Consider the following 19,343-nt stretch of genomic DNA (forward strand, 5'->3'; position numbering starts at 1 on the left):
CAATGGCTACTTAGTACTGTATGATGAATTCTTTCAATGCAGAAAGCCGGGGGGCGTGCTGCCTGCCTGTTCAGATTCACAGAGGGGTCTGCATCACCCTGCAGGAAACCAGCAGCCAAGCACACCCCCCTTTGCTGTGCACGGGGTCTGGCCGACGGGCAAAGCCTGCGCCAGCAGGCAAGCCTGAGCTTTACCAGAGATGGAGTGGGGTCCGGGTCTCTGCTGGCCTGCAGGAGGAAACGCCATAGCAGCGAGAGGAGGAGGAGGAAGGCATCAAGCCAAGAAAGGAAGAGCTCAGACCGAGCTCCCCCCCTGCTGCTGCAAAGCCCTCCCAGTACCCTGCTTCTGCCTCGCAGGTCCTTTTCTCCAAACCCTCTCCACTTGCCTTCCCCCAGGTCTGCAGCACCCAGCCTGGCAGCTGCCTCACGGCCCTTCAGCCCCTGAGACTAAACCACCTCTGCATCGCCCGCTGCTGCACATGCCCTTCCTCCACCCCTTGGTCCCCTGTGCCACCAGCTGTCACCTTCTTGCCTTTGTACAGGGCAAGATTAAGTTTCCTCTCCAGCTGCAGACAAAGGGCCCCCTCTGTGAGCTGCCTGGAGACAGCGAGGGGGCTGTGGGGCAGCAACAGGAGCAGAGGGTGCCAGAGGTGGGTCTTAACCAATCTGGGGATCGGCTATGAGATAAGAGGCCCGTTTTAGCAGCCCGGCTCCCGTGCAGCCCTAGGTGCCTATCTGCGCCAAGCAAAGACCAATGCCATGACACCTCTTGCCATATCATTTTGGAGCCAGGCTGGGAGCGGGCAACCAAACCACGTTGCTCAGCCAGCACGAGAGCATTACTCATGATCTGGCAATGTCCCCCATGCTCTCACAGCACAGCCAGTGAACAGCCCAAACACAGAGCCCAGCACCGCCAGTAACACCAGTCTTCTGGAAAAAACAGATGAGCAAAGGGGAGCACACACTGGAGCGCAACCTGCACCACTCCAGCGGGTGTCCCAAGGGCTGAAGAGGTACAAGAAGAGGAACCAGGACCAGCTTTGCTGGATGGAAACGATGCCTACATCACTTAGCTCCTGCTGTACCGGGGAAGGAAGGGTTTCCTGGTTTGTGGCCAACACCGCTGTTCCTCCTATGGAGGATATGCCTTCCCCAGGGTGTGTTTCAGCAGAGAGCATGAGACACACAGTTTCCATAGTTCACTTCACTTTCCCTCTCCACCCACTGGGAATTTTCTACATTTTCTGAAAAAAAAAAACCCACTTCAAAACACAACCAACCAACAGCTCCCCATTCTCCACCAGGGCCCTCTTCCCTGGAGATCAGCTGTCAATACAGATGTCAACCAGCTCTTTTTAGGCAACTGAAGTAGGGTTTGATCAGTTCTCCTTGAATGGAGTGAAGAATGAGAGAGGGAAAAGAAATGGTAAATATCTTAGGTGCTGAAGACCACCTCTCCCTGGCCCAACAGCTCATCTGCTCGCAAGGTTGCCTGCTTTGCCTCTATGCTGATGTCAGTGAACGCTGACTTAAACAGGAGCCCTCCTGGTGAGCGTTTCCTGAGTGGCAGCTCCAGCCTTGTCACTCCAAGCCCCACTGACCTCACGGAGCCGAGCGAAGCCACAGGGGAGAAGTAAAGCAATAAAGCAAAACGGCTAAATGCTTCAGGGTTGGAGAGAGCAAATCAAGGGGATAAACTGGGGGAAGTAGCAAGACCATACCAGGAGAAGAGACTATCTCCAGTGGGAGACAGGCAATGTTTAAATACTTCAGCTGAAGGTCACCAGCAGAAGACAGCAGTGAAGGACCAGCGGGTCTATGTGCCCTTCCGCCTTGGTGAATGGAGGAGAGTCAGATGGCTCTTGCTGAGGAGTGGGGCAGAGGAGACACCAGGCTGGTGTTTGGCGGTGCTCTAGCTGCGAGCACGGCACCGGCAGGTGATTTTGCACTGCTCAGTACCAGAGTCCCCCCGGAGGAAGCTCTGCCTGCACTTGCTGTGCCTGTGGTGACCAAGGGACAGACGTCATGACCCAGGAATAAATCCCATATTCTTGCTTTTTGGCCCATGCTCCCCAGCAGAGATGGATCTAGTCAGAATGACTTGTGTCTCCAGTCCCATATCCCAGATCAGCACCAGCCATTGCCTCCACCCCATAGGGATTCTCATCCCAGCCTTGCACAGGGGTGCCGGCATCTCAAAGGGGTCAAGTTCCCGGCTTTATAATGACAAATCCCTCGCAGCTGTCTACAGAGGATCCTGAAGTGCCTGTGAAAAGCAGAAAGTATCTGCCTCATTTTCCATATAGGAAGTTAGAGCACATGTGTTAAAAGATTTACGCAAGGATACAGAGTGATTTAGTGGAAGAGCAGGAAAAGGACTCCAACAGCACAGCTCCTAATTGCCACAGGATCGCTCCCTCCCAGGGCAGCCCAAATCCTGACTCACTGGTAAATAAAAGCTGTGTCAAAAAGCGGATCTGTTTAGGAGAGGGGCACCCAGATGCTTTTTAGCAACATGGTGAGAAATATCCGTATTTTCACTCAATAAAACTTCTCCATATACGCATGTATCAGAATTTCATGTCCTCTGCTGTGATCCCCAGCAGTTATTTGCCTTTTTACAGCAGAACACAATGTCAGTTTGGCGGTGAAGTCCAAGGCAGCAGCAGGCGAGTGTGGGGGGCTGCGGGGGCCCCGCCAGTGCTGGGGCAGGGGCTGAGCGGGGTGAGCGATCGGGGTGGGGCAAGGGCAGAGGGCAAGGGCAGGGGGCAGGGGGCAAGGGGGCAGGGGGGCAGGGGGCAGGGGGCAGGGGGAGGGGGGCAGGGGGCAGGGGCAGCCCGACGGCTCCGCTTGGCTGCGGCGCGGCCGGGAAGCGGACAGCGCCACCTATCGGTCCCGGACCGCCCCGCCGCCCTCGGGGCTGGGGCTGGGCCTGGGCCGGGAGAGGGGCAGCACCCGGTGCCCTCCCCTGCCCCCTGCCCGGCGGGCCGCCGGACGGCCCCTCCCCCGCAGAGCCGTGCAGGAGGACGGCGCGCAGCCAGCATCGCTGCCCCCCCGAGGCTGCGCATCTCTCCGCACCGGGGGTCCCACGAGCTGCGAGCGGTGGGGCAGCCCGCCCTGCCCCATGGCCCCCCCCGGCCCCGGCACAGCCCTGGGGTGGGGGTGAGTCACTGGGAGGGGGAGACTCGTGAGGCAAAGAGCTGTTTAGGCTGAAGCCTCTGGGGACGGTGAGCCGGGGACCTCTGAAAGCAGGGAGAGAGATGGCTGGGATAGAGCTGCTGCTGACCTCACCTGAAATGCAGGATGACCCCCCCAGGGGTCTTGCAAAGTCAGTCCCGGGACCTCAGCCGCCTGCCCCCAGCAGGTACATACATACTCCTTAGGGGCATTCAGGTGGTTACTGAAGCCAACAGCAGGGATCCTCTCCGTTCATGTGCTAAAAAAGCAGCAAGGAGCTTCTGGAGCATTCTCGACAGGGTATAGGCCTGTTGCAAAGACCAGCTGAAGCAGTTAAAAAACCCTCTTCTCTCTCCATTACAGGCGGTGTAGTCAAGGAAACAGGTCTCTGGACTGGGAAGCGGGAGATCTGATGCTGATCACTTATGCAGCTCCTGACAGTTCACTCGGTCTCTGTACAAGTCATCAGGACCGTGTCTCCAGGTACATTCACAGCAGTTACCAGCCAAAACCACTGAGCGCAGCCTGGTCCCTACAGCACTGTCACAGCAACATCAGCAACAGAGCAGTCCACACAAAACACCCATGGGCAGGAGACAGCACCACCATGGCCTGGGACAAGCTCCCCAAGCCAGGATCCCCACCCAGCCAGGCAGCGGCAGCGGGGGTACCAGCAGTGTGATGCTCTGCATTTCCAGCACTGCATAGATGAGAGGGTCTTGAAAGGTCTTTGCTTAGAGACTGGATAGAGCCAGGGACCAGCTGGTACAACAGCCCATGGACTGGTCAGCACTAGGCGCTTCTGAAGAAGGTGCAGAGATACAGACCCTCACACAGGACAGGCGGTCCCCCTGAGCTCAAATAGGGACCTGCCCAAACCTCAAAGTCTAAGTGAACATGTCAGACACAGTGAAATGAGGGGGGGCCAGGACTTGCTGTAGCTCACACAAGCCAGTGGCACAGGGACAAAATCCCAGACCCAGGCACCAAAAGCAGCCTTGCCCACACCGTTGTGTGGCTCTGCCCAGCACTGCTCTCACGAGTCTGATAGTAAAGCAGGCCTGGGCTCCAAGTCCTGATCCAGGCTTCCCAACCTGCAGTTCCATAGCTCTCACCTCCTCAGGAACTGTCTTCCACCTTCCTAGGGGTCCTTCAAAGCAAGCATACCTGCCAAGCATTCAGGATTTTAACTCTTTCCATTTCTCCCCCTAAACCACCTGGACAGACTCACAGACATTGCCCTTGACAAAGGCTCTGGCTTCATCAGAGATGCTCAGCCACTGTGAGTCCTTCCGTCACCTGTACGCTGGGCAGGCCTGATGGTGCCTGCTACTGCAAGGCATCAGGCGCTCAGAAAACACCCAGCACCTACTGAGCATGTGCCCCCAGCCCCAAAACCCCCCATCGTCACCAAGGTTTTGCCTACGTCACCAAAGCCCCTGCTTCAGCACCACAACTGAGAACTTGCAGCACATAGCCCTGGAAAAAACAGAAAGCACCTGAAACTACTATAAAAAGCATGTCCTGTGCTCAGCGGGAAGGAAAGGTGACAGTGTTACATGCAGGCAAGCAGCACAGCTGAAAGAGGGTGGGCTGCCAGCAAGGGGGTGCTGCAGGTGTAACGGGTGCTGCCCCAGGCTGGGAAACCATGGAGGGAGAGCCCAGCGTGGGGGGAGGCAGGGGGAGTCACATTTCTAAACGTATATATTAATGTCTTCATTAGCAGCCTTGCCAGCACCCACTCTTCTGTGCCTTGACCCCACTTCTCCAAACCCAATGGGATTTTGAAGAACCAACATTTCAGACAACAAAAGAACCAAAGTATATTTCTCTGCTCCAGTACACCAGAGATTAAACTTGGTTGTCTGGATGATGTGGTTTAATTTTCCAGGTCAGCCAGCCAGGAGCGAGATGCAAACAAACCTTTATTGGCGCAGCCTCAGGCTACAACCTTCCTGCCAGTTTGTGGTCCAAGCTGCAGCCTGGAGATGTTGCAGAGCAAATGGCAGGCTCCCCCCCAAATCCTGCATCAGAGCAATCACGCCTATCACTCCCCAAACTGGTTTCACTAGAAACCGGAATCTGCTCCAAGACCGCTGCTTAAGTTTATAAGTTTATATATAAGTTTATAAGTTTAAACAAAGTTTATAAGGTATCTGGTAACAACATAGACACAAAGTTAGTACAGACCTGTTCATATAGCAACAACTGCACATGGACATGGACAAGACCAAAGAGAGAAAAAAAAATCTTCATTTTTCTACAAGAAATGTATTTTTACAGTGAGAACATTTGATCATTGAAACAACCTCCCCAGGGACATGGTAGAGCCCCCCTTGCTGGAGGTTTTCAAGATGTGATTGAACCACGGTGCTAGGTAATGTCACCTAGGCTCCCTTTCCCACAAAAGGCTGGACCAGGTGATCTCCTGAGCTCCCTTCCAACCTGGGCTGCTCTATGAAAAAATGCGCTTTCAGGTTTATTGCGTGATTATTGCTTGTAAAACTAATGCATTTTATTCACCTTTAAAATCATGCCCATTCTCCGCCAAGCCACAAAACAGAGCTGTTTATAAGTCTCTAACAACGCTCTTGGCATCAGTATCCCACCGCTCTTTTGAACATTACACCAAAGGGCTATTTCACTTCACCTGCCACTTAAACAGCAGCTCCATCCAGCAGCAAGGGCCCAGGGCCTCCCTGTGCCAGGGGTGCTGTACCTGGCTGCCAGCACAGGACAAATAAAGACAGCAGCAGCAGCCTGAAGTGCTGGAGCAGAGGCAAAGGAGGTGCTGTATCCCACTCAGAGACTGCCATGGGGAAATTAATTTGCAGTGTTGGTGCTTCAGAAGGAAGATACCCTTGTGAAAAGCTGTTGGGAAGAAGCAGTGGGTGTACCCCAGGAAACAGTGCAAAGGGGTCATTGCCCATGGCCGTTAGTTAAGCACGTATGTAAAGGACACTATCTCCATCAACTATTCAGAGCTCTCAAGCACTAGGGGTCCAGGCAGAACAACTTCGGATCCCATGCACGTGCCTGTTACAGAGACTCACGGCTCCCTTTGCTGCAGGGTCAGAACAGCTTTGAGTCTCCAGCTGCTCTTCTGAGCTCCCCCATGCAGGCAGGCACTGCTGCATCCCCCCTTTGCCTACCAACAGCTTCAGCGCAGAGATCAAACCACCACATCCTTACCCAAAACCAAAGGGTAATGGGAGCACAAATACCTTTTCCCGAGGACTTACAGCAAATCTGGAACAGAGCAAGAAATTTCATTTTCTCGGGTATAAGGCTGCTCCTAAAAGAGGACTCACTGCCCATCGGGACCTTCCCTACTGCCCATACGATGCCAGGGTCCGGCCACAGAGCCCTGTGCCCCACCACAGCGCTCACTGCATGAGGCATCGCTGCACTCTAACAAATTATTCTATCCATTAGTTACAGCTGCAAGTACCACGTGGAGAAGCCAACAGGACATAGATATTGTGCTTCTGAGATCATTAAGGCAACAGAAGACATGTGGTGACCCAGACATACTTCCCTAACTACGTACTTGCTCCTACTCAGCATTATGGTATGCTGGACCTTGGAAGCACCCTGACTTGCATGAGAAACGTCCTCCCTCACCCCAGCAGCATGGGAATTGCTCTGCTGGGATGCTCCAAGTCATCCAGCAAAGCACAAAGCAGGAGGGCAGGCAGCCTCCCGCCCCGGGGTTAGCCAAGTTCAGCGGAGCGGGGTTGGGAAGCATTACCTGTGCTGTCAGGCAAAAGACAAGCTGTGTGCCACAACGGGACTGTATTTAATGGCCATGAGCAGAAATTCCAGCAGATTTAAGAGCAGACATCAGGAAACGGATAATGCTTCATATACCTTGACATGCCTCAGACAACTGCGGGAATGCATCCGCTGGCCAGGCAGGAGCAGGGAGCCAAGAGCAGGCCGGGAGCTGCACAGAGCACGCTGCAAACGCAACCGCCTGCAGAGGTGACTCTGCAGCCTCATGAAACACAGACCCTTCCCTGAGAGAGGGCCTGCACAAACCTACGATTAATGAGCCAAAACCCACAGTAACAAGATGTTACTACAGAACATCTTGGATGAAGGTGTAAGTGCTCCAACAAGAAACTCAGGTGAAAAAATCTGCAGGTAGTTTTTCCGTAGCACACAAGCCCCCAGCCTCAGGGTACAGGGCATCACACGCTGCAGCAAACCATGGGGGTCAGCACCAGGTAGGGACATGAGCAGGTGGACACTGACAGCAGGAGGGAGGGCTAAGGATAGACCAACGGCCACCAGCAAAGATAGGACAGACAGAAACATGTCCCTGGATGCCAGGGCTGGGTGAATGCAGTAGGATCTGGCAGGAGGTAAAGCCACCCAGACTGCAAATGCCTGATGTGGCGTCCCATGTGTGTGATGTGGTGTGAGCCAGAGGAAAAAGAAAAAAGTCTGATAAAAGAAGATGTATAGTGGTGGGAAGACCGCTAAAAAGAAACATGTCAGGCTTTTTTATCTGCCATTTCCTAGGAACAACAGGGACACCAAGAAACCCGAGACAGGAAAGATAGCTAGAGTGAACAGAAGGAGCCCAAATCCCTCTGTCCTGGTACACACGTTTAAAAGATAAAAATCTGTTTTTAAAAAAATGAAAAAACAAGCATATTCCCTCCCAACAACCCTTCACACCTCCAGCGCTCACATACAGTGTTGCTATGTTCCTTTCCAGCAGCTCAGGCCAGGCACGTGGTGCTTCCCAGGTGGCTCTGAGGGCCACTGAAGATGCTCTGCCTTGCTGCATTTAGTCTGAGTGCTGCTGCCTGCACAGCCTCTGCAAACCGCAGGCTGCCAACAGGGGCTGCCTGCTTGCTGCTTGGATCACTTAGCTACGTAGTATGGTGTATAAAACCATGTTAAAACTCCATACGAATACACACACACTAACGTACCCATAGTGGATACATAAAGATTAAGAATGATCACCAGTGGGTTAGTAAACAGTTCATCCATCTTTCAGGGGTTCAGCAGATTGCACATACCTACAGCACTCCCAGCTGCGGGACCCGCCTGACACATGCCGCTTGTCACAGCCAGGTGTTACAATCACCTACTCATCATCATTTCTTAACTCGTAAAATGAGCTTTCACAATGCAATTTCAAAGGTGACATAAATATTTTACCTGGGAGATCAGACCTCTCCTTTCCCATCACGGTTGCACCCGTCCTGTCACATCATCATCACAGTAATCAAAACCCCACTGGTCAAGGTGCTGTGGGCCCTTTCTTTTCTTTTAAGCAGAGGTAAGAGGCCCCATGGCATTAACAATTAAGGCTCTGTAGAAAGATCTGGACTAGTTGAAAGAGCCACCTACTAGGGAAAGACAGGAGAGCCATCTCCAGGCCACTGCCACCAAAGCAACCCAGCAAGGCAGAGAGAAGGGCAGACGTGAGGAGCACAGCAGCCCCAGAGCACAGCTCCCCAACCCAAAACTATTGCAGAAGGATGCCTGGAAATTAAATTAATTAATTTATTTAGAGCTAAGGCTTTTCATGCAGTGTTAGCTTGCAGAAATGTGTGAGAGATGGTTTAACCAGATTAAAACAGACTAGCAGGTTATATGAGAATGTGTTTCTTATACCAGCACCCACAGGTACCACGTAAGACTGGTACCATGTCACAGACACCGAGGAAGACCCTCTCTGCCCCAGAGCTGGTAGTGAACCAGGCACAGACCTACAGCATCGCCTCGCACCTTTGCTGCCTTCCCCTGAAGCACGACAGGCCTGTCATCCTCAGAGGTGGGAGCCTGGCCTGGGACACCACTCTGTGCAAGAAAGCCTTCGAGCTCTCCCTGGGCAGAGGAGACCCCGTGGGACATGCCGAGTTCCAGCAGCTGTGGGAAAGCAGCCCTCAGAGAAGAGTCCAGACCCAATTCCCACCAGCCCTGGGGTGCCTTCGCCCCATCCGGCAGCCCCACACTCAGCTCGGGAGTCAGCTCTTCCCACCCACCGCAGAGCGTTAATTAAAAGCATGTTTAGGGGCAGAACAGTGACTGGGATGTGGCCCCCAGCACTGCATGGATCCGCTTTCATCCAAGTCATCTTTCGGTTAGTCACTAAAGGCAGAGCCCTGGCTGTCCCACTGCCCACACGGCCATGGCACGGGGCAGCCCGAGCTCTGCTCCCTGCTCCTCTCCTCCACCAGCACGGCCGTGCCACAGCCTGCGGCCCCCGAGACCCCCGGAGCGCAGCAGCTGGCACAGCCTGCTCGTGTGTCAGCAGCGGCAAGGAGCGGTGTGAGCCGAGCGGCTGGCCCTACAAATCCACACTGTGCCATGGACCTGGCGGCCAGGGGTGTCACCCGTGAGATTGCCACTTTGGTGGGCAGAAAGTCATTGAGCACAGTTTTCCTCTGTCCCCACAGGTGGGTTGAGCATTCCCTCTGACACTGCCTCAGCTGAGCAGCATTCCCTGCCCACGCTGATCCCTCCAAGCAAGGAGCTGTGGAGAAGACCCCAGATCAGCCTTTCAGCCCATCTATTCCCCCCCCCCCCCATATTTCATGCCAGAGCCATGTATCAGAAATGCCACCAAGATGGCTGGCACAGCTCTGGGGTCCCGTGCAGCACACATCCCACTCGTGCTTGAGCTAGCACGGAGTGGCCATGTCCATCACCCCACACCAAGCCCCCAGGCACACACACCTTAGGCAAGGGCACACATCCCTGGGCCACCAAGCACACCAACGTGCCCTGCCACATCTGACCCACTCATGGAGAAGCTGGTGCCAGCAAAGGTCAGTGAAACACGTATGCACCTGGACATCCGCATTTTGCAAGCACTGCTCGTGCTCCCAGGGGTTAAGCAAAAACTTGCATCTTTGCACAAGACGCTTGCCTAGGGTCCTCCTGCCCCTGGGGTCCCCAGGTGCTTCACGCCCTGGGAGCGGGTGACAGCCAGCCTGGGCACAAAAGGCTCTGTGCTCCTCGCAGCAGCTGAACGCGGTGTGCATGCAGCTCAGCAGCTGAGAGAAACCCACCTTTGATGCTCTTCTGGAACAAAGAGCCCCAGATCACATCACTGGGGAGCCCCTTTTCTCACCAGTGGCCCTTTGCAGAGCCCCCACCACCCCTGCACGGAGAAAGGGGGCCCGGTGCTGCACCGAGGATGTAACGGTGGATGTGAAAGGCCAGAACACAGAGGACCAAACCTCCTCTCCCTCATGTCCCTGCCCGGCGGAGGCCTGCGCGCAGCGACAGAGGCGGTCCAGCCCAAAGCCCTGCGCTGCTGAAACACCCACCAGGCTCTGAGTTATGAGCAGCTCTCAGGAATGCTTTGAAGTGGCTCAAATCAGAGGAGAAAGCACGAGCAAGAGAGCTGGAGAGAGGGATGAGAAGGTGCCATCCGCACTCCCCAGAGGCGGCGGGGGTGGAGGATGCTCCTGCAGGTACGTCCTCGTGCAGGGGCTCCGGGTCTCTCAGCATGTTGCCAGATGGGGCCCGGCGGGTCTGGTATGGGCCAGCCATGGGAGCAGCTCTTGCTGGCCACAGTTTCGCTCCACCCTGGCCTGAATGTTTCCTCTCATCCCTGTGGTTTCCCTCCCAGTGCCAATGCCCAGCAGCCGGCTGGGAACGCCCAGGAGCAGAGGCCATGTGCCTCCCCGGGGCTGCTGTGCTGGAGGAGGGTGAGATGTGCCGTGCCACGGGGCGGGAGCAGGGACACCCACCTTTAGGCTGCAGCACAGTCTTGGCACAGACATCCCCTCCCTCGCTTTCCCTCTTTGATCCTGCTCACGCACACAGAGCGAGCCTCGGGGGGGATGCCACGCCGCCCGTGCCCTCTCTAGAAGCAGCTACAGTTGCGGCCATCCCAGAAGCAGCTCGCTGCAACAGTGCTCCCCAACAGCTCGATGTACCCGGGAGCAGTTTTTGGACATGCTCCATTTGGACTCAGACATGCACCATTAGGCGGGATTTACAGGGAAGCTGGGGAATTAAATGGAGTTATTCATTCCTCCGCTTACCCCCCTCCATCCTCCCCCCTACGCATGGCCAGCCAGGTGAAACACACGCCGGGTCCCCGGCCACCAGCTCCGGCGCCGCACAGGGAACGCGCAGGACACGCAGGCAGCTCCTGCCCGGCCAGGCAGGATGGGAGAGCAAGAGCCAGAGGGAAGATCCTTTGGCAAGCAAGGAAGGTTCAACCACAACACACACACACACACAAACCCAGGAGCCAACCTTCAGAGCAGAAACGCGTCTCCATGCCAAGAGCTCGGCTCTTTTCCTCCCTCTTCCCAGCTCGCAGCTCTGAGCTAACAGGCTCAGCATTCATCCCCCTGCGCCGTGCGGCACATGGGAGCAAGGGGGGATGGGGGGGGGAAGAGAGAGACTCAAATGAAATCCAGACCTAGAAAGCAGTTTCTTTTCCCCCCCTGCTTCCCCCTTCGCCCCCCCTGGCTGCTGCTGGAACCACCTTCTGTCTAGAGGGCTCAGGAGGATGGGGATTAAAAAAAAAAAAAAAAAGAAAAAAGGAAAAAAAAAAAAAAAGAAAAAGCAAACACAGAAAGGAAGCATTGCAAAAATAGAAATAAATAGAGGAATCGGCTGAAATCCACCCGGAGCGTGGCTGTTTCTCTTCTTAAATGCAGAATCTGCTGGAAAGGTAGGAGGGCAGAGGCAGAATATAACATATTAATTGATCAATAGCCTACCTGAAATCCGGTCCCTCTCCATTACTACAGGATATATTTAGCATCCGCGTGTCACGGCCGTCCCTTTTTTCGGTGGCGTCCCCTTCTTTCCCCCACTCTCCCTCCCTCCTTGCCTTGCCTCCTCCTCTTCCAAAAAAAGCTCTTTGTCTGGTCTAATTTCTTCAATCTGTTGCAATCATGAATGCATCCAAATTACCACATTTCCATGTGCTGATCATATGTTTGTGCTCCAAACTGAAGTAGCTTTGTCTCTTTGAAATGAAAAGGAAGAGTAAAAGAGGAAGAGAAAGGATGAAGAAAAAAGAAAAAGGGGGTGCATGACCCGAAAAATCCTGTAACTCCCTGAAATACTCCACCAGGCGCAGGAAAACTGGAAATCCCGAGTCCTCTGTAAAACAGTCTTAAAGCTACAGCATGTGAGCGTCCAGGGGAACGCTCCAGCCTCCACAGCTCCCTCTTAATATCCACCAGGAGATGCTTAAGGAACTTGGCTCCTTGCAATAACAGAGCGAACAACTCATCCAGCTTCTCAAATCTCTCCCTGCTTCCCCAGTCTTATTTTCCTGCTATTTCCTCTATCCCCTCCTCCTTCCTTGGCTCCAGCATTTTAAAAGAGCGCAGATCCTGCACGTTCCCCCACCCTGCCAGGTCTGAAGTTTCGATTCATGCATAAACTATTCGGCTGATGAAGGCTGACTTCATTCCAAGCACAGCATCATGGGCTGCTGCTGCTGCTACCAGGCAGGACCCGAGCGCCGCACATGTTTACTCGCCCTGTGCAACCCGCTGGAGAGCTTCGCCGCTGGCCCTGGCACCGAGCCCCCGCTTCGCCTTCCTCCTCGCTGCAAAGCGTCGATAAGGAGAAGATTTCTGCAGCCAGCCCGAAAACGATAGTGAAAGTCCCTGCCCGGGGCAGAAGTTCTTGGTCTTCTTGGTCCCACGGTGGAGCGGAGGTGGGATTTGGGAGCAGTTTTCCTTCCCAGTGATGCCCAGGCAGGGCACGTGGTGCGGAGCAGAGCAGCCCTGCAGAGCCCGTTGCCAGATCCTGCTTTCCCCAGCTGGGACGGAGCGATGCGTGGCTGCAGCGATGGGCTGGCCCGCTCGGAAACTTCCACTTGGCCGTGGGCCAGGGCAGGCAGCGGGGACGCAGCGTTAGCACCTCTGCTGAGACCGTGCCCGCGCTGCTCGCTGCCCGAAGTGCCCTGTGCAACCCTGCCCTGGCAGCCGGCACCGCTTGCTACTGATAGCGCGGAGCCTGAGTCACCCAGCCAGATGCAGGGCACAGCCTCCATCCCCAGGGCTGGCAAACAAGCCATCCCTCCGCAGCCCAGAGGCGGGGATGGCAGATGCCGGCAGGGATGGCAGACGCCGGCAGGCAAGGCACGGCTGCTTCACAGACCAGGTGTGCTGGCAGGACCTTTGTGTGCTCAGCACAGTACACCTGACACTTTTTGACCTCAAATGCTCACAGCTCACATAGCAAATCACAAGTATGATTGCTATGACAGAGCCTGGCACTTCCCCTGTCCCCTAGCATGGGCAGAAGGACAAATTGTTTCCTGGCTGGATGAATAAACTTCCAAGGAAAGGCTCCAGGTGTTACAGGCACTGCTGGGACCTTTGGACAGCCTGGACCTATGTTGTGTTGCTTCTCAATACTGCGTGTTTCCCCCCCACAGCAGCTGACGGAGCATCACTATCACCAAACCAGAGGCAGGAACACAGCTAATGCCAAGTGGTGGGTCAGTCCAGCAGCAACTGCTGCACAACAGAGAGAGAAAGCTGGTGGGAGGCAGCCTCAGCACGCCTCGCTCCTTAGAGAAGTTCCTCTAATCCTCAGCAGGTTATTCCCTGGGCAGGGAGATTTAGATTCCTTCCCAAATTCCTGACCATTCGCTGTTTGCTATTAAAACTCTACATGCTCCTGCTGCCAGCGCCTAAGGCATTAGAAGGGGACAATAAGCAATGATTCCCCATGAGCAGTCTGAAACCACGTTTCCTGCCTGAGACCTCGAAGGTGCCAAACACAAAGCGAGGACCCAGGGGAGCTGCACAGCCCCGTGCAGCGCAAAATCCACCCCACTGCCTCCACCGAGCAGCCTTCATTGCCAAGCTGCTTACACTGGAGAGGAAGGGAAAAGCTCAGGGGAAGCATAAAGAAAGGAAGAAGGTGAATGGAAAGGAAGGAGGGATGGGGGTAGCACACCCGTTTCAGCCTGTAGACTTTAACCCATCAAGACCCAAGCACTTAGGAGGGAGGGATAAAGCAAAGGCATCATTTCTCGCAGGACACATCACCATGAGTTGCTCAGGGAAGTCAATCCAAAAAATAATTAATGCAATTGAACTTTATATTCATAAAACCTCCAAGTAGATGCTCTTATTCAAACTGCAATCTCTCAAGCAAATTTTAATAGATTTAAAGGTACAGTTGCATGTCTCCGTTTGAAGGAGAGTTCGCAAAGCCCTCCTGCCACTGCTGCAGGTCCAGCGGCACTGGGGTGCCTGTGTTTGAGGGAGAGGGGTGCTTGGCCATGCTGTGCCCATGATGGCAGCATTGGGGTTCACTCCCTTCAAAGGTGTTGTTCCAGTGACCCGCATGGTACAGAGCTGGGGGTCCCCCACCCTCCTTGGATTCTGAGAAGCTTGTCACATGCCTGTTTAAATAGGTATTTGGTGGCCTGTGCACTGTACATATAGAGAAGTCTATATAGAAGTCTATATATATAAAGATAATGTATATTGCATTTTGTAATACTACTGCTAAAGGTTTGGGGGGGGAGGTCAAGCACACCAAGGGTTCGAGAAGGGGACAGAGAAGACTTTCCCCTGGCCAGGGCTGCCTTCTCAGGGCTCACCAACCCCAACCAGCGCTATCTTTCAACAAAGCCATGAGGGGAGTGAAGAGGCAGGAGCAACTTGTAGGAAACCCCTGCTTTCTGCCATAAAGCTATAGCCAATTCCCATCTGCAAACAAGAAGCTGAAACAAAGCAGGAGCCTTGCTCCGCCACCGCCCCGTGCTTGCCGAGGCTGGCACAGGGATGCACACGCTTTCCCTCACCCCACCTCGCAGGTTTAAACATTGCCACGGGTGGCAGCCAGCAGGAAGCACTGCCAGGTGCAGAGAAAGCTAGGAAGGAAATCACAAGAAAGAAAGTAAACCAAACCCTGCTCCAGGCTCGGTTTGAATTTTATCTGTCTCACACCTTTCCTAGGCTTGCCCAGCAACGCCCAAGCCCTTTGCTAAGCAATAAACTCCTTGTTGTGCACCAACACGTAGATAAGCGGGGAAGGTGCTGTGAAGACAGCAGAAGCTCACCCCCAACCGTGGACATGCCACAGAGCCCAGGGTATCAGTGAGCAGCTGGGGGGGGATTTAGAACCACTGACACTGTAACCAGCCACGGCAGCGGCCACCGTGGTACAGACACCTGCAGGTATTCAGGTAGATCCTATTTGCAATTCCTTGTCTGCCTCTCTAGGTTTGTGCTGTGATTATGTTCCTGCGGCATTTCATCCAACAGAAGAATTACTGTCTTTTCTACCGAGGTCACACATGCAGTCCCATAGTCCCCGGCCGCTTCCACCAGGCTTTTAGCAAACCAGCCAGGCACCACCTTGTAACCCCAGCTCTGCTGCTGAGCGAGCTGGAAAGGATGAACGCTGCAAGTCCATGCAGGGATCAGAGGTTCCAAACTGCATTGACGAAGGTGCTGGGAAGCAGCCAGAGCAGCCAAAGACCTCCAGGGCCTGGAGAGGCAGGAAAAATGGGGATTCAACTGGTTCTTTCACAAGCTCAGCTACCTGCAGTGCTGGCGAGCTGGGAGGAAGGTACAGGGGGGAGAACAGTGCAGCAGAGCAGAGCATAACTAAATAAAATTACTTTCAGTGAAGCATTTTCACATGAGGAAATACAGGTCCAAACTCAAACAGTGCAATCAAGTGTTGCTCCATTATATTCCCTCTATGCCATTTACCCCCAGGCTAGACCCAGCCAGCAGATGACAGTATCTGAGCTTCTGCTGACTGTTTGCTCCAAGAACCCTTCATTTACAGTTATATGAGCCTCGAGGATGGGGAAGAAAGAAAACACTGGCTAAAATTCTCCTCTTCATTTGGAAAAAACCCAGCCACCAAACAACCAAACCAAGAAGATTCCTCTCTTTCCGGGGGAGGTACTCATCCTCTGAATGCTGTTGTCCTGCTCTTTGCCAGTTATTTTTTCTTCGACTCCCCACTCCTCCATTCCCTTCTCCCAGCTGGGCAGACGTGGAGCTGCCCTGCCCTGGACCGCAGCTCTTGGCTGCTCCACATTTGCTGCCAAGCACTACTTTGCCCCTCCCTGGTTATTTCTTATGAAAACCTGTATTTGTTCAGCACAGGGGAACACAGATCCTCCCAAGTTATTACTTTTCCCAAGCCACAGCCCGTGCCCAGGACACAGAGCTTGTCACCACCCAGAAGCACGTATGACAGTTCAGCAGGGGATTGCTAACACAGCAGCAGCACATCTCTGCTCCTGCCCCAAGCCCACACAGCCCCTTGAGACGATGCCTACACAAGACTCCCTGTGTCCTGTCCCATCCCGTGGAGGGACGTATCTTTAAGGAGAGCCCCTGTTAGAGCTCTCCTCCATGCTGGCTCTCAACCTCTCTGCCCAAAAGCCTCAAGCTGCCGGAAATCCCTTGCATATCCTCCCCAGGCTTTCTGCTCGTGCTTTAACACTCATGTGCTGAAGTATTAATAGCAGCTGGCAGTGCAGAGTGAAAGGCAAGGCAGGAGGACTGGATGCTCACCCTCCCGGGAGAGCACAGGGAGCCTCAGATAAATATTAACTCTTCCACGATCCTCCGTTTATGTTTTCCTTTACAGACTCCTCCCTACCATCAGTCTTGCCCCCTCAGTGCTCTACCTTCCACAACTCATTCCTTGAGTCCCCAAAACAGGGGGGGTTACTCCATTCCTGAAGGTCTGTGGTCATTCCCCATCAAGCTGTTGCTGGGAAAGGCAGGGTTCCTGATGACCTTGCAGCATTTGCTCTTTTGAACACTGGCCATCGCTCCCGGGCAGATCACTGTGACAGCTTGTATCTGGCAGAAGGAGCCATCAAGGAGCAAAGTCTTCAAGAGAATTACCGCTCGGGTCTCACAAGCAGGCAGATTAAAGGAAGGAAGATTGCACCAAGCGCTGCAAACACCTTTGGGTTGCTCTTCTTTGTTCTGGCTTTATTTAATAAGGCAGGGCACAGGTTGCACCACACACCACTCCCCTCTGCCATCCTCAGAACACCTTGCCCGTGCACCCCAGAGCCACCCCAGCTGCAGCACACTGAGCCCAGATCCCTGCACAGCACCAGCACAACAGCAGCAACCAGCTCAGCTAAAAACTACACAATTTCTGGGCATTTTACTCATGAGCAGCCCAGGCTTGTGGGAAGCAATGCACTGCTCCGATGTGTTGAAGCAACTCCTCTGCCATGGAGGGGGGACCACACCCTAGGACAGGTCTGCTGAGGTATTTTTTTCACATTCTTCAGGTGAATACCTAAACACAGGGATTTTCAAAATACCGCTGTCTATTGGGGCAGCCACAGGCAAAGGGCTCTCTCTGCGTGGATTTCACCATGTTACCGTACAGCAACACAACAGAGAGATGCTGCCTGGGTGTGATGTAGCAAGGGGTCACCACCGTTGTCTTACCTTGCCTTAAGGCCCCATTGCTGAAGAAAGGCCAATCCACTGAAGGAGAGAAAACGCTCCAGAACTGGGCAGCAGACCCTATTTTTCATTAGCAGCAGAACCATCCAGGTCTGGACATTTCTCTGAACTTCATAATATGCTTTTGATCAGAAACTGAACTACAACAAATTTAAACCAATGAGGAACTGCTCCATTGAGTCAGTCAATCAGGAATGCCTCTTGCTACTGGTGCTTTTCTTGGACCTCACTCATTGCTTTCATGGCTACCAAAATTACAGCAGGGAGACTTCACACTTTGCAGGCCAGCCCCGAACATCTACAGTGCTTTATCCACTAACCCATCTGCAGAGCTGCCTTACAAACAAGTCATCTCTCTGCAACAAAGGGCACGAAAGGCTGCACTTCTGACTCTTGCAGTCCTAGACACAAGATAAATATAGCAAGGGGTAAATCAGTACTCTCTGCCTAAGGTACAATTAGGGGTTTTGGTAAACACTAGCCACCGCCAGATGCACTGGCCTCAGAGGACGCCTGTGGTGGACAGCCAGGGCTCAGGAATTTGCCTCTGCCCACGTGATGAGGAACACCAGACTTTGAGGGGAAGAGGGAAAGTTGAGCAGCCACAGGCTGGTCTGCCAGCATGCCCAAGAGCAATTTGCAAACTGATGTTTCAGCAACAAAAAGATGAAGAAAATAAACACCATTGAGAGATGCACAAATTCAACAGAGAGAAATGTGACCACACACAGCTGCTTAGGTAACCAGCGCTGCACGAGCTAGCTCATACAGACCAGGTCAAGTCACCAGTCCTCTTTCCTCCTTTCTCATTTTGATCATTTCCCCCTTGTTCCTAAGGGGAAGGCTGCCAGGTGCCGTACCCTACACACCACACTTCCATAGCTGTCCCACTCCTCCAGTGCCCATGGACACCTTGGCTGGAAGTGTGTCTTTTCACTCCCCCCAGCCCCAGGAGGGCTCCTCGCTGCCAGCTCCACCAGCTCCCGTATGGGCACTGTGGGTCAGCCACGTCCCAGCGCAGCCATGCCCCTTGCAGGACACGAGCCAGGGCTGGCAGGGGTGATAATGAACTTATTTCTCCCTCTTAATGCACTGTGTCTTGCTCCAGAGGAATGGGGATTTTTTAGCTCCATCCTTCACAATGGGACAAGGCAAACAAACAAGATAAAACCGTACTCCGCTGCTATTCCCCTTCCCTGCTCTCCCAGCTCCTCTCTGCTGCAGCTGATGCCAGCTTCTCTTGAAAGGGTGTTAGGAGCTTACTTTGGAGACGCCCGATCCTGAGGCAGTAACTAACCTCGCTCAAGGACTGCTGCTCCCGTCCTGGAGGAGCTGCACTCTGCACTTCTATGTTCCCTTTCCTCAGGGGAACCCTGTGGACCTCGTCAGCTCTCATCAACAAATCCATATCACACCCAGTGAGGAAGATTATTAGCTTAAAGCACAGCCGGCAGCTAAAGTCCCCAAACGTCAGAGAGCATTAAATCCCCGCTCATTAATGAACTACCGATTTATATTTTACTGTCTCTGGTTTCCTCACACCAAAGCCCGTAGCAACAGGTGCTGTAAAAGCATCAAGAGGTCTACCTGCTCACCTGCGATGCCCAGCAGCCTTTTGGGACTAAAGGAGACTATACGTACGACTGGAGATGAACCACGGGTATTGTAAAGGAACAGGACAACAAGTCAGCGCTCAGCACATCCCCTCAATAGCAAACAGGCCCACAGCACCTGT

At 53.7% G+C, this 19,343-nt stretch overlaps 1 protein-coding gene across 3 annotated transcripts in view; it reads right to left on the reverse strand.

Moving 5' to 3' along the window:
• Window positions 1-19,343, reverse strand: part of SEPTIN9 (septin 9) — a 144,781-nt gene that overhangs the window by 92,737 nt on the left and 32,701 nt on the right. Inside the window, exon 1 of one of the 3 annotated variants that reach the window (XM_055797703.1) lies at window positions 11,891-12,892. The exons of 1 other annotated variant lie outside the window; for it this stretch is intronic. In XM_055797703.1, coding sequence (XP_055653678.1) covers window positions 11,891-11,912 — 22 coding nt within the window. In that variant the 5' untranslated portion in view covers window positions 11,913-12,892. Of the gene's footprint in view, window positions 1-11,417; window positions 11,528-11,890; window positions 12,893-19,343 lie in introns of those variants that run through there. One more of the 3 variants, XM_055797699.1, reaches the window with a different exon arrangement.

This window comes from Falco peregrinus, chromosome 2 (genome assembly GCF_023634155.1).
Source record: "Falco peregrinus isolate bFalPer1 chromosome 2, bFalPer1.pri, whole genome shotgun sequence".
NCBI lineage: Eukaryota > Metazoa > Chordata > Aves > Falconiformes > Falconidae > Falco > Falco peregrinus.